This window comes from Lacerta agilis, chromosome 7, assembly GCF_009819535.1.
Source record: "Lacerta agilis isolate rLacAgi1 chromosome 7, rLacAgi1.pri, whole genome shotgun sequence".
NCBI lineage: Eukaryota > Metazoa > Chordata > Lepidosauria > Squamata > Lacertidae > Lacerta > Lacerta agilis.
In genome coordinates this window covers 43875984-43890013 of record NC_046318.1, presented here as the reverse complement: position 1 = coordinate 43890013, position 14030 = coordinate 43875984, and the positions used below count along the sequence as shown (strand labels likewise).

Here is a 14030-nt window from a genome sequence, read left to right as displayed (position 1 = left end):
TTTGGCTAAGCATTAGGAGAAACTTCCTAATAGCAACGGCTGCCCCACTAACAGTGGAACAAACTGTATTGGGAGTTGATGGGCTTCTCATTTGTTGGAGGTGCTTAAGCAAAAGTGGGTGGACATCCGTCAGGGATTCTGTATGTCCTGCTTTTAGACAGGGGGCTAGACTAGATCTCCATAGTCCCTTCTAGCGCTACCATTCTATTTAAAAAAAAAACCAACCAAATACACAAGATGAGAAATGCAATAAAACCAAACACCATTTTACAGCCTACAATATTCACGTACGGACTCTGCAATCTTCCTGCTCTCTTTAGACCTTTGTTGTCAAAAGGTTCTACTTATTGCCTAGCACAGTGTTTCCCAAACTTGGATCTCCAGCTGTTTTTGGACTACAATTCCTATCATCCCTGACCACTGCTCCTACTAGCTAGGGGTGATGGGAGTTGTAATCCAAAAACAGCTGGAGACCCAAGTTTGGGAAACACTGGCTTAGTAGCTTTTCCTGTTCCTGATTTATTTGTTTTTAAAATAATGTATTCAGTCATCAGCTTCTCAAATTCCTTGTTTGCATGCTTCAGTTTATGCTCATTTATGAGAATTTCACCCCTCATTTGGATAAGACATCTATTTTTTAAGGAACCCTTCTTCCCATTTATAGCTTCCTTGACCTTGGCATTTATGCCTGCCTGCTTGAATCCTCTTGGCACTTGTTCATCACCATTCTAGTCTGTAGTACTACTGCAGTGATTTAAAACAAACTTCAAAGCTGCCTGAAGAGGTTTGACCCACCCCTTCAACTTCCTTTTAACTAATCCCCTCATTTGAGAAGTTTATTCTTTTGAAGGGAGATGCAAGTGCTGAAATTTCCAAGCAACTTTCCCCTTACATATTGTGGCCACTTTCCCCAAGTGGTCTAGCAACAGTTAAACACTACATCCTGGGTACTGCTTGGTATTAGGTTAACACCTTGCCTCTTGCTTGGTGGCCTCCATGAGGAATGATTATGACTTAGAACAATTTGCAGCATCTTGAAATTTTGTCTGGCATAATCTTAAACCACATTTTAACTACTGAATGTGAGGATCGTTGAAACCACCACCACATCATCTTCTCTGGCTGCAGGTAAGAGTTGTGAGTGAAAGCAATATCTAAGCTTACCATAAAGCCAGACGGAGGGTGATAATGGGAAGGGAGAACAAATACCAGAAGGTCGAAGATGAGCTGTTTTGACCAACACGTCAAACTTGTAATCATCAGGAATGGTTTTAACTTGGTAAGCAATCCTTTAGTTATTCCCATCCCAAAATCAACTTTGAAAGTTACCTATCAAGTTCCGTTTCTACCTGTGGAAATGATGGCAAGGCAGCATGACAGTACCAAAGCACTGTTATCCATGGAGTTGTGCATATGCAATATTCATAGATACAACCCTGAAATGAACCAGAGTGACTCCTCAGGTTGAATGTGCTTCTGGTGTGGGCATGAGTATACGTAACTGAAATGGCATATTACTTTAATTATTATTCCAATTCCCTCCCCTGGTGCTGAATTTTGCGTTGTAAGCTCTTTGGGGCAGGCAGCTCACCTTTTGCACTCTAAAGCACTACTGCACACTAATGGAGTTATATATAAGGAAGTCAAAATGTTTCCATAACTGGGCACTGCACCATTCTCAAGTCACTCCTCCCCACAAGGTTTAGGGTAGCAAAATGCACGACTAAAGATAAATATCCATTAAGAGTGTCCTATAGGGAACTGCTGTCTTGATAGCAAAACTTAGAGGGGCAGAGACGAAGCAGCATTAGGCAAGTAACAGAGGTAAGTTGTAAGTAATATGCATATTTTGATGTATAATGTCAATCCCTCTCCACGTGCCTAAGGAAACCACCTGATGCAGAGGGTCCATATTCCCTCACTTACGCTCTCCTTGCATTCTGTGGGCATTCCTTTACTTTGGTTGGAGTCTGGTGCATAGATACAAAGACCATTTCACGAGATTGCCATTTGTATTGCCTCTCCTCCTACATTAATCCAAACAATGAGGGCCCTTTAAAGCATTCATAACCTGCTGCTGCTGCTGCTGCTATTGGCACTTAGAAGCCAACCGCAGCAATGTTAAGCAACAACAAATTTGATAGTTCAAGAGGCACAGTTAAGAAAAAGATTGCTCAGAAAAAAAACCAAAATCACTCATTTACCACAGAGATCCTTAAAAATGGCACAGAATCAGTCAAGTAACTATAGAAACCAATTTCTTCAGCTCTGTATCACACATCTCACACCTCAATTGTCTTTATTATTGTCTGCTGTCAGATCCTTAATCAGAAATGTGAACAGGCTTGATTTATTCAGCAGGGAAAAGAATCTGTAGGTCAAGTAAAAAAAAAAAAAAATCTCACTCACACAGTCTTCAACCTTAGGTATTTTCATTTAATTCTGTTCCCAGTAGCTCTGGGGGCAACTCCAGTGAGATCCAATATTAAGGCTCAATTAAAATAAGCTCCAATTAGTGGAGCTTTTTTCTCTCCGGCTAGAAAAGTCAGGAAATGGATATTGGGAAATGTAAAAAGTCAGCTACTGAGAGGAGGCTGCAGCAGACATAAATGAACTTATTTGTTGATTTCTGCAGTTGCTATGCAGAGGCCTCTGGGAGTAAAAGCTTAACCAGTCTAAGCTATAAACTAAAACCCCTGCAGCTAAACATGAACTGCGTGAAACAAGGGCTCCATTCCAGAACAGAAAACTGCTGGGCCCAGAAAATTAAAAGCCAGAGGCGTTTTCCATTTAAAACTAAATCCCAGTACCGCCTCCCAGCCAAAGAATTATAAGCAGTATCAGATTTACAAAACGAACAATTACCCTGGAAAAATGTAGCCTATTGTACGGTCCCAGATGCTAAATCTCAAAGTGTCTCCCCCCCTCCCCTAATTCCACATTATATTCCTACCAAGCACACTGCTGTATAGTTTAGGCCTGTCTAGAAATAGTTCTTTGTAAACTATGAAAATAAAATGTTAAGAGCTCATAATTCATTGACCTCATTTGAAGTGCTGCCCTTGCCTGTAGCAGTTCCTGTCCTTCCCCAAGGCCTCCGCAAATGGTATGCAACAGCAAAATAAACCCTGACCTAATTGCCAGGAGAGGAGGGCTGCCAACCTTCCCTCAGAATACAAAGGCAAAGCGTGGGGACTTGAAAAAAAGTCATACCTCTTTTGCTTTCTGCTTTAATCGCAGCTGCTCGGGATCTTCTTTATTGGTACGGCTCTATCAAAAGGAAAGGAAAGGAAAGGAAAGGAAGGGGGAGGGGGGAGAGGAAGAAAAAGAAAGACATTTAATAGAAATTACTATCACCCAAAAACAACATTATCTTTAAATATTTAATAAGTTACAATTTTATCTTCTGATTGGAAAACTTAGCTGCAGGGAATGAATGCCTCAAGCCAGATTGGCGTTCTCTCTCTCTCTCACACACACACACAAAACCCTCTCTTCATCAGGGACTGCTGCCTCCATTCTAGCCCAGAGGAAGCTTGAACTAAAAATGATGCTAACATTGTCAGTCAGGTCCAGCCTAGGCGTGATGATGTTCATGTCAGCAACAGACACTTGGGAAAACGAGAAAAGCAGCAAAAAGGGAGATAAAAAGACCCTGCACCATATTTGATGGGAGTGCAGAAGACCTCCTTAAGGAGCCTATTTTTTTCAGTTCCTATATTGGGCCATTTTAAAATAGGTCATTTCAAGAGTTATAATAGGTTACATTTAATAGGTCCCAGGCAGCTACCAGTGGATCATCCGGTAGGGGAAGGAAAGACTTCTAGGTCCATTAGCTAATTGGTGTAACCTTGAAGCTCCTAGCTCAGTGCATAAGCAACTTGCTGAAGGCCACACAAAGCTCAGTCAGCCCCTGCGATCTGTAATGTGGGATAATAGGAATGTACCCTTAAGTTAATTCTAAGGCATGTATGGGGAAACTCAGGCCTGGGGGGGGGGGCAAAGGTGGCCTTCTCCAGTCCTCTTTCTGGCCCTCAAAACTCTTTCCAGGAAACACCCATTTCCCCGGGCCATGCTGCTCACCAGCCCTACTTCATACCTTCTCCTTGAGAGTTTTTGCTTGGCTGGAATCTGTCCTTGAACTCTGCTTGCCTGGTTGGAGGAAAGGGAATAGTTGGTGTGTGTGTGTGTGTGTGTGTGTGTGTGTGTGTGTGTGTGTGTGTGTGTAAACTGCCCTACTGAACAAAAGTAAAATTCATACTTGTTGCACCATTGACCTGTGGTTCCAGGAAGGTTGCCAGCAACCTTTGCAAAGGTTAATGCTGGGTCCTTGCAAATCATAGCCAGAATCCACCTGTCCCAAGATACATTCCTCTTCCCTGTAGTTTGCAGGGGGCTAGAGTTACATCTTCATCGGACCCAAGTTAGACACACTGAATGCTATATGAAGAGATAACTTCCTGCAGTTCTATGCTTGACTATTGCGTTCTGCACTTAAGTCACAAGAATTGCATCCAATTAGACCCATGAACATGCAATATGTAGGTCTCTGGAGAGAGGTACCAGTTGCCAAAAAAAATGAGAAATCTGGTGGGAGATGACTGAAGTGGTTTAAGAATTGGAATCAGAAGTGTCCATCTATTTTTGTCTTCAACATGAAGCAACAAAAAAATAATAATAGAAGGATAGGCTACAAACTCCCCACCATCTAGTTCTAATTTTTGAGTGTTTGACTTTGTCTTATTTCTGTTTTTAGCAAGAGCAGCATTCAGTAAATGGTCTAGAGTCATACAGCCCAGACATAGGCTTATTACCAACAACTTTGAAATAGTGATAAATAGTAGTATAACCAAAGTGTATGACATTTCCCTATTTGCTTTCAATCTCAATCTTATTTTTTCTATGGGATATCTTTCCTACCCATTTCAAGTGCCAAGGGGGCCCACTAGCACCACACAAAAACACACAAATGCAAGAAGTGTCCATAGATTACAACATGTTTGGACTCAGCAGCCCTGTTTAGGGAAGTTTTTAATGTTTGAAGTTTGATTGTGTTTTTAATATTCTGTTGGGAGCTGCCCAGAGTGGCTGGGGAAACCCAGCCAGATAGGCGGGGCATAAATACAATACAATACAATACAAATTATAGAAAATATTTGAAAGATGGAGAGTTGTAGTCCGCGGTTGCGGAAAAACTTTGCCAGAGTTCGAACCTTTTCGGTAAACCTTGGGATCCACAGAGTCCACGAGAGCCCCCCTGAATCCCTTCTCTGAGGTCCAACTTCTCAAGGTACCCAATTACTGTAAATTATCCATCTCCTACATGGATGTGCTTGTATAGTTCTTTCAGCTGCAGCATACAGGCAGCAGCTAGGTCTAGGAATATTTAGCTGCCGTACGTCTTATGCAAATAACAATTCTCTCACCTTGGCTGCCCGGAGCAGCATCTCTCTTTCTTCTTCATCCTTCCTCTGCTTCTCGATCTGGTCCAACTGCTCAAGAAACCTAAGCTGGGCCCTTGTATCACTAGTCATTGTGTACTTGTCATTCCCCTAAAAAGGGGGGGGAGAGAATTTATGGTTGTTTTAAAATACAAAATGTACCACTGCCCCCCACCCTAGTTGTTAAAAGCAAATCAGCATGTATTAACATAATAGACAAGTTTAAAAGAAATTCAATGCACATTTGCTTACCAAGATTGCATCCGCTTATTTTATTATTTATTAAATTTAAATTCCATTAATAGCTACTTTTCTCCAAAGCGTTTCCAGATTTTCAGTTAGCTTATCTACGCTAGTTATTAAAACCAGCCATTCCCTCCAACCCTCCCTCCCTCCACAAAAAACAACAACAATTTTTGCCTATGTCCAGTTTCAAGCTTCTAGCCGGCCCAGCAGTAAACAGCAGCTAAACTGATGCCTGAAGAAACTTAAAGGCAGGGAAGGATGGGGGCATATAATTGGAAGCATGCGGTACCTCACTGACAGGCGTGCATGCTTCGGATTGTAGACAGTCCCAGGTGGAATCTCTGGAAACTAGTTAAGAGAGAGCCTGGAATTGCTGCCAGTTAAAGCAGACATAAAGGTAAAGGTAGAGGGACCCCTGACCATTAGGTCCAGTCATGGACGACTCTGGGGTTGCAGCACTCATATCGCTTTATTGCCCAAGGAAGCCGGCATACAGCTTCCAGGTCATGTGGCCAGCATGACTAAGCCGCTTTTGGCGAACCAGAGCAGCACACGGAAATGCCGTTTACCTTTCCACCGGAGCGGTACCTATTTATCTACTTGCACTTTGTGCTTTCAAACTGCTAGGTTGGCAGGAGCAGGGACCGAGCAACAGGAGCTCACCCCATCGCAGGGATTCGAACCACCGACCTTCTGATCAGCAAGCCCTGAGGCTCAGTGGTTTAACCCACAGTCCACCCGCATCCATAAAGCAGACATACACTGGACTAAATGAACCAGTAGGTGGAATTGGTATGTGGTAGTTTCCTTCTGGTTATTGCCATTTCCATGACTGCATTGTATTCTTACAACCTAATAGCCAAGAACCTCTTGTGTCCATGAGGAAGCATACTTTGAGGCAGATTTTAGATATAGGATGCCAATACAATTACTTTTTTATGTATTTTTTTAAAAAACCCACTCACTGGAACAAGACTGTTAGGAGACCAAGAAGCTTAATGATTATTTCCTTTACCTTATAGGTCATCGTACGATGCTGAGCAATTACAGTTAGTTTCTCCAGAAGCCCTCTTAATCTCTCTTGTGTAGCATGGGAGATCAAGTTCAGAACATCTGAATTAACTTCCGTAATGTCATGGCTTTTACCTGTGGAGGCAGAGAAAATCCATTACGTGTTTTAGTACTAGCTGATAATTGAAATAATTAGCACAGCAGGCATTCTGTTCCCCCTGGAAGTCATACCCATTATGAATAAAGGTTTGGGAGATTGTGATTTTCCTGGTAAAGCCACAACTTCAAAGATCTTAGACATTACATTAATAAAACCTAGCCTACAGCTTCAGAAAATAGACATTGTTTCACTTAGCCCCTAGAATCACTTTCCTTGCAAGGTCATTTATAGGACAAAGTTAATAAGAATACAGAAATCAAGCCTTGTGGTTTGGAGAAGGGAAGTAGTAGTAGCTGTAGAAATTAGTGCCATATTCGGTTAATTTCAGTAATTAAAAAAAAAAAACATGCAGAGTTACGTTTTGCCCTGTTTTGACACAGTGCTTGTTAAATCTTGACATGTTAATGAACTGAGAAGTTTTTTGCAACATACTGGGCCTTTTTCATACTCCAGTCCAGCCAACAGCATATGGCAGCTTGACCCACAGTCTCAAGGCAACAGCTTGGAAAACAGCTAAGTCCAATAGGGTCTTAAAGCAGCCCCCTTTCCTATTCACCCATAACTGCAGCTTGCCTGGGTGAGCTCTGCTTCTCTCTCGTTCTGCATCCCTTCACTCCCCCTAATATTTTCAGAGCAATGGCACAGAGGCAGACTGCCCTAAGGAAAGCCTCTTGAACCCTACACTAAGGGCTAAGCATCTTCTCTGCAGTGCTCTGCAGTAGCACATGTTACTCATGAAGGCTTCCTCTGGTTGACAACAGACCCTGCTCTCAGCACAGGCTTCGTAAGGTGGAGTAGCTGCCCAGGCAATTCAGTGCCATGGAAGCAAAATTGCTATTAAATGCAGACCCAAAGGCATTTTCCTGAACCTGCACTCTCTCCCCTTCAGAGATTTGAGAACTTAAAACAACAAGTATACTAATGTAGAAAAGGCATATTATTTCATGCCAAGAATAAAATGTACCCTCAAAACAGGCGTGCAAGGGGTTGCAGGCTGCTATCACGAACCTCAGCAGAGAGTAAGACAAGCTACTGTTTTAATATTAAAATGGTCACCTTTTACATTAAGTTGTTTATGGGCAGAAAGCATATTCCAACATTTGGTTTAGGCTGCACTTGACACTTATGCAAAGCAGCTTCACTGTTGGTAGCTTGCAAACATTTGCTGAAATTAAGATGTTGAGATTTGGTAAAAACAAAGAGAAAACTAGGATTTGTTTAGAGCAGAGATGGCAGATTTGCAGCCCTTGGGCTAAATGCAGCCTCCAAAGCAATTCTGTTTGGCCCCTGGTGGCCATTCTAAATTTTAAACCAAAGTATGTGCCCACAGTTTCATCCATGAAGGACAATGAAAAATGCCTAGTTGTACGGTATTAAGTTCACACTTCTAACGTTTAACTCTTTGGGTTTTGCATGCAGAGTCCCTGTTACTAAACAACATCTGTGCTCTATATCTGAAACTCTTGCAGCTAGATGATTTAGACTTTGTAGGACCTAGCCACCTAACTTCAATTTGTGGCCATATGCTTCTGCCATTCTCCTTCCTCTGGTAGAGGCTGTTTTGGGGCAGGGGAGAAAAGCTGGCCATCCAAGTCAAGGTGGTTTTGGAACAGACTTTCACATGACATAACCCCTTTCCAGGAGCAATCTGTGGCCAAGACACACCTGCACCTTCTACCCCCACCCCAACCATAGGTGAAAGGTACACACACCCAAAAAGATGTTTAAGGGGAAGACGACACTAGAACATCCCCTCCTATTTAATTGTACCAATAGTGGGATTTGCCTTAAGCACTGCTGTTGGGCCTCTTTGCTGTCTGGCCAATGAGTTGGGCACTATCCTTCTCATAGCTGCTTGGTCAAATGGCCCCAGAGGTCTATGCACCAGTGCAATGGCTCCTGGAACATCTCTCTGATCTACTGCTTCAAAGATGTATTGCTGGCCTGCTCAGAAATAGAACAAAACCCTCAAACATCTCATCAGTAAAGGGATTTCACAAATGGGAAACCACCACCTAGAAGGCCCTGTTAGCAATAAATATCAACTGGGTGCCACCAACAAATCAGGTCTCCCCTGATAGGTCCAAGATGGCTTGCATCCCGAGCCACATGGGGCTGTCTATGCTGGTATTAACACACTGAACAGAGTCCAGTAGATCATTGGCAAGCTGCACAGTGCTTTCAGGACTGACGACAGTCACATTGTGTTGCCTCATTGAACTAGCAGCTGCATTCTGCACCAGTGGCAACTTCCAGGCAGTCTTCAAGGGCAGTCCCACACAAAGCACATTGCTGTAGTCAAGACGGGAGGTCAACAGAGCATGGACAATTGAAGCCAGGCTATCCCAGTCCATAAACAGCCACAGCTGGTGAACGAACCAAATATGAGTATAAACACTCCTAGCCACACAAACTGCACTTGGGGCTGCAATGGCAGGCTGGAATCCAAGTACTCCCAGGCTGCAAACCTGTTCCTGCAAGGTGAATGAAGCTCTTGCAAGAATAGGTCATCCACCCAATTCCCATGTTTTTTGCTTCAAGAAGTCTTTGACGGCATGTGTTAACCAAACAGATGTGTGTTAACTATACATTAGCACTGAGTAGTAAAGACTGCAAAGCATTGGCCAAAATATATAGTTTCCCATTTTTAAGATTAATATTGCTCAATATTCTCATTTTCAGTGGGCTATGATCCAAGCTAATTAGCTATTTAAAAATTTGGCTGCTTAAATACAAGTTCTGTAACTCAGTACAGAGCAATGCCAGTACATTCAGGAAAGAAGTGGTGTCAAAGACTTGTGCAGCCTGTTTTGCATTCTGAAGTATCCCCCACCCCCAATTCTCTCACCTATTTCTAAGATTTTGTTCTGCAGTGCATCTGAAGGAAGGAAGAGTTCTTCTGGACAAGACCGGATAATTGCGCCGATTGCGTGAGATTTTGATCCGAATACGCATGCACTCTCTTCACTCAAGTTGACCCCAGCCATAGAAGTCACATCGTTGATGTCATCTTCATCTCTACAAGCAAAATTTCTATTATATTTTGTATCTGTTCTATTAAATACTGTGCTTGCCAACATGACTCTAGGTCTTGTCACTAAATAGGCTGCTTTATTTCTTTGATCTGCACTAGCTAGAATTTAGCACTGCAAGTTCAATGTTTAGGTAAACTTGGCAACTTTGGCATAGTTTTCTACAAATGGCATAAGCGGGAAAGTGAAGACTCCTGAAATGCCTGAGAAAGTCATCACTGACCATGATTAGAAGTTTGAGGGCTGAGTCAGATATTAAAAGCAGCAGCAACAACAAACAACAACAACAACAACAACAACTGAAAAGACACTTTGTGGGTAGGGAGATTAGGATCAGAGAAGCAAGTGGGAACGTCCTTGTAAAGAATTCAAAATGCTGCAGAGGGGAAACTGTTGGGCAAGTGGCAATTTGAAGCACTGAAGTTCAACCCCATTTAGAACAGGTAACTGACTTATTGGCTGGACATGAGAACCACTTGCCCACAGAACCGCTTTCTCTTGCTAGGGCTTAAACTCACTTTGTTGTGTCCCCCGCCATACAGCCCATACAGATCAGATACTGTGGAGTAACAGAGCTATGTGCCATCAGCAAGCATACTGATAACACATGGCTCCATATCCCCCAATGACTGCTTCCAATGGGTTCATATAGATGCTAAATAGCATGGGGGAACAAGAGAGTTCCCTGCAGCACACCTTATAACAAATGTCGGGCCTGATGAACATCCCCCCCCATGCCACTCCTTGGAACTGATGCTGCAGGTAGCATGAACCAGCATAAAAGCATGTTCCTGACACCTATGTCACACAGCCAGTCCAGGTCCATGGTTGATGGTATCAAAAGCCACAGAGAAATAAGCAAAAGCACAAAGGTTGCACTCTGCTTGTTGCTCTCCCTTCAGGGAGATCAAGGTTGATTTAGTCCCAACATCAGGTCTGCAACCAGACTAAAATGGGTCCAGACTATCAGTTGCATCCAATAATGCCTGCAGCTGCTCTGCCACAACCAGCCAGTCACTACCACAGACTAGGGAATCTAGGGTGAGCTTCTTTAAAAAAAAAAAAAGCAGTGGACACAGCTCCAGCTCCTTCAAGGTAGGCTCAATACTTTAAGGTTGCCAAGAGCAAGATCACATAGAAAAATAAGCACAGTCAAGTCAGAAAAGTATTAGATCTTTTAGTTAAAAAAAAAAATAAGGTTATCATAGAAATGAAGGAGAAACAAGGACTTGAACTTGTCTATGTAATGGTTAAAGGAACTTTACTACAACAACAAAATGAGTAACAAGGGTATATTGCAACATGGGTTAACCTAATATTAAAGAGAACTTGATAAGCAAGCTGGGGCCATTCTAGTTCATTCCAGTAGAGCATTTGATATGGTACCACAAGGAAAAATACTACTTTTGGCAAGCAAAAAAAGAGTTACATGTATTACATGTATTGAAAGAAAAGAAGTGGGATTTTGTTGGGATTGGTCTTGAACCCATTTGTTCATATTTTAGTGAACATGGTAATAAAAATGCACTTAAGGGTCAGCTGAGCAACATGCTCAAGATTAGGGGGTGACATGAACTGACCTTTTCACCAAGGTATACTTGGGACTGAATCCCCAGGATCAGACTGATTGCCAACAGCAATATTTCCTCCTGCGGTGGTTATGGATTATCCACAGGAACCATTAATACTGGAACTTTTATTTTGTCAATTACAGAAGTTGCTTCTCTCTACTTAAGCATTTTATTAGTTTGGCTCATAACTATGTCCTTAAGTGTGGAGTACACTGATCTAATCAAACTTTCCAACTGAAGCAAGTCCCTTCTGGTTTTCTCATTTAGTATATCTCATTTAGTAAACTTTTCAATGAAGAAACACACAAAAAAACTTAATAAGTCTTTAGCACCCTCTGCTGTTCAAATATTGGCCCTGCACTTTTCACTATTTTAATTACACAATTGTTCTAAAAATAAGGACAGGCTTGAGCTAAAGCCTGTAAGATGCCAGCCAGAGGCTGCTAATCGAAATCTGCATGGAGCAATTTAAAATTTAACCTAGGATTAGGTTGGTAGCAGCTACATACTCATCTGTGTTCATTGTCTTTCTTTACATTTAAGAAAGCTCTCACACAGGTAAAAAGCAAAATTAAGACATCTGGACAAAAGTAAGATTGTTCTAGCTTTAGGATGAAGGATTTCAGATTGCCATTCTTTTTACCGAAGTGTGATGCTTCAAAAACAATGGCTCCCAAACTCTTTTCACCATGGACCACTTGAAAATTGCAACAGGTCTTGGTGGACCAACTTAATGTCCCCCCCCCCCGCATGTTGTAGGAATTTTAATGTGCTACACTAGGTGCTGCATGATTTTGATCATATTTTTATTTCCCATATATTGTATGTTATTGAGTTACAATTTGAATTCCGTGGAATTCAAATTGTATTGCAATGTAAGAAATGAACCCAAGCAATAGCAATACGATTAAAATGAATACGAATATTTAACATGATGTATGCACCACCTTCCACATTCAACCACAGATCCAGACACCCCATGGACCACATGAATGAAGCTCTATGTGGTCCACAGACCAGAGTTTGGGGAAAGCATTTAGTTCCCCAACCCCCAAGTACATAGTCTCTTGTAGGTAGTGTAACTTTTCCAGCTAGAATCTGCAGACAGAGATAGTGAAATAATCTTCCTTAACAGCCATGAATTAGCACAGTTATCTTTCAGTTTTAATTATATGATAGAAGTTCAGAGCATTTGATGCTGCCAACTGCTGGGATGTCAGACCTTATGCTACAACTTAGAAGTAGTAGTGAGAACAGAAACTTCCTGCACTACAGCTAAAGCAGCTACCCTAACCTTCCACATTTGGAGGGGGAAAGCTCCCTTGCTACAGTCTTTTGCCATAATATACTAGCACTAAATTAGTAGAGTTGCTCTCACATCGTATACCAGGCTTCCTCAAACTCGGCCCTCCAAATGTTTTGAGACTACAATTCCCATCATCCCTGACCAGTGGTCCTGCTAGTTAGGGATCAAGGGAGTTGTAGGCCAAAAACATCTGGAGGGCCAAGTTTGAGGAAGCCTGTCTTATACCTATGGCCCTCCACCAGATATCTTATCTGGGCCTACCTTATCATGTGCATTGAAGTGTCTAGAACTTAGCTGAATGCCACACATATGCCCTATGGCCCCAGCCGGCATGGCTAATCTTCAGGGGTGGTAGGAGCTGTAGTCCCAACAACTTCTGAACAGCCAAAGGTTCCCCTTCTGCACAAGGTGCCACTGTCATCCTTGCCTCCCTCTCCAAACCCAAAACCTTTTATGCATGGCACAGACTTCTACTAAATCCTCGTGCTATTACACCAAAAGGTAGCACAGCACTAGTTTAAGGGGAAAGGCTAGAGCCCAATAAAGGAAGGGGCCAAGATGTTCTGGAGTGACTTTTTGCCCCAAGAGTGGACTACACTAAATGTGTCAACTTCTGAGCCTTTTATGCAACAGAAATCTGAAAGGGATTTTCCTTCCAGTTACTGGCCATACTCAAATGATTTTTCAGGGCAATGAAAGCAAATATAGCTTTTCCAACAATTACAGACAACTAAACACATCTGATTTCAATTGAAATCTGTTAATAAATCTCAAGTCTGTATTAAACCCTAGGTAAGATTCAGCTAACAGGTATGATACCCCTCTGAACCCTACAAAAAGGTTGCTGGGCTATTTAAAAGGAATAGAGTATGCCAACTTAGAAATAGCTTAAATCTATCAGCAATGGGCAAATGTAGTATATTTGACTACCTCAAATCCCAATAGAATAACTAAGAAAAATATGGTATGTAGAGTTATTAATGAAGCTGACTTATTTTCATCAAGTTACTTTAGAAAGCAGCTTAACAGGATCAGTGAAATACAATCTTTGTTCATAATTTATGGAATAATGTTATATTACAATGACTTTTTCTTTAAGTGTTCCAACAAGAATTGATTGAATTATCTAATTTCATTAATATTCTTTTTTGAATATTAAGTGTGCAATTAAAATCCGCTCACATATACTTTAAAATGTATGATTTGTTCAAGCATTTTATTCCTATTACTTAGGATAAAGCAATCTCAAATCCAAAGAAAACT

The 14030-nt window shown here is 41.8% G+C and overlaps 1 protein-coding gene across 1 annotated transcript in view; it reads right to left on the bottom strand.

Moving 5' to 3' along the window:
* TAF4B (TATA-box binding protein associated factor 4b) overlaps window positions 1-14030 on the bottom strand; it is a 46396-nt gene that overhangs the window by 12154 nt on the left and 20212 nt on the right. Inside the window, exons 10-13 of the mRNA XM_033154786.1 lie at window positions 9707-9876; window positions 6703-6833; window positions 5427-5552; window positions 3214-3270 (exon numbers count right to left, since the gene is read on the bottom strand). Of these exons, the coding sequence (XP_033010677.1) occupies window positions 3214-3270; window positions 5427-5552; window positions 6703-6833; window positions 9707-9876 (484 nt within the window). The remainder of the gene's footprint in view (window positions 1-3213; window positions 3271-5426; window positions 5553-6702; window positions 6834-9706; window positions 9877-14030) is intronic.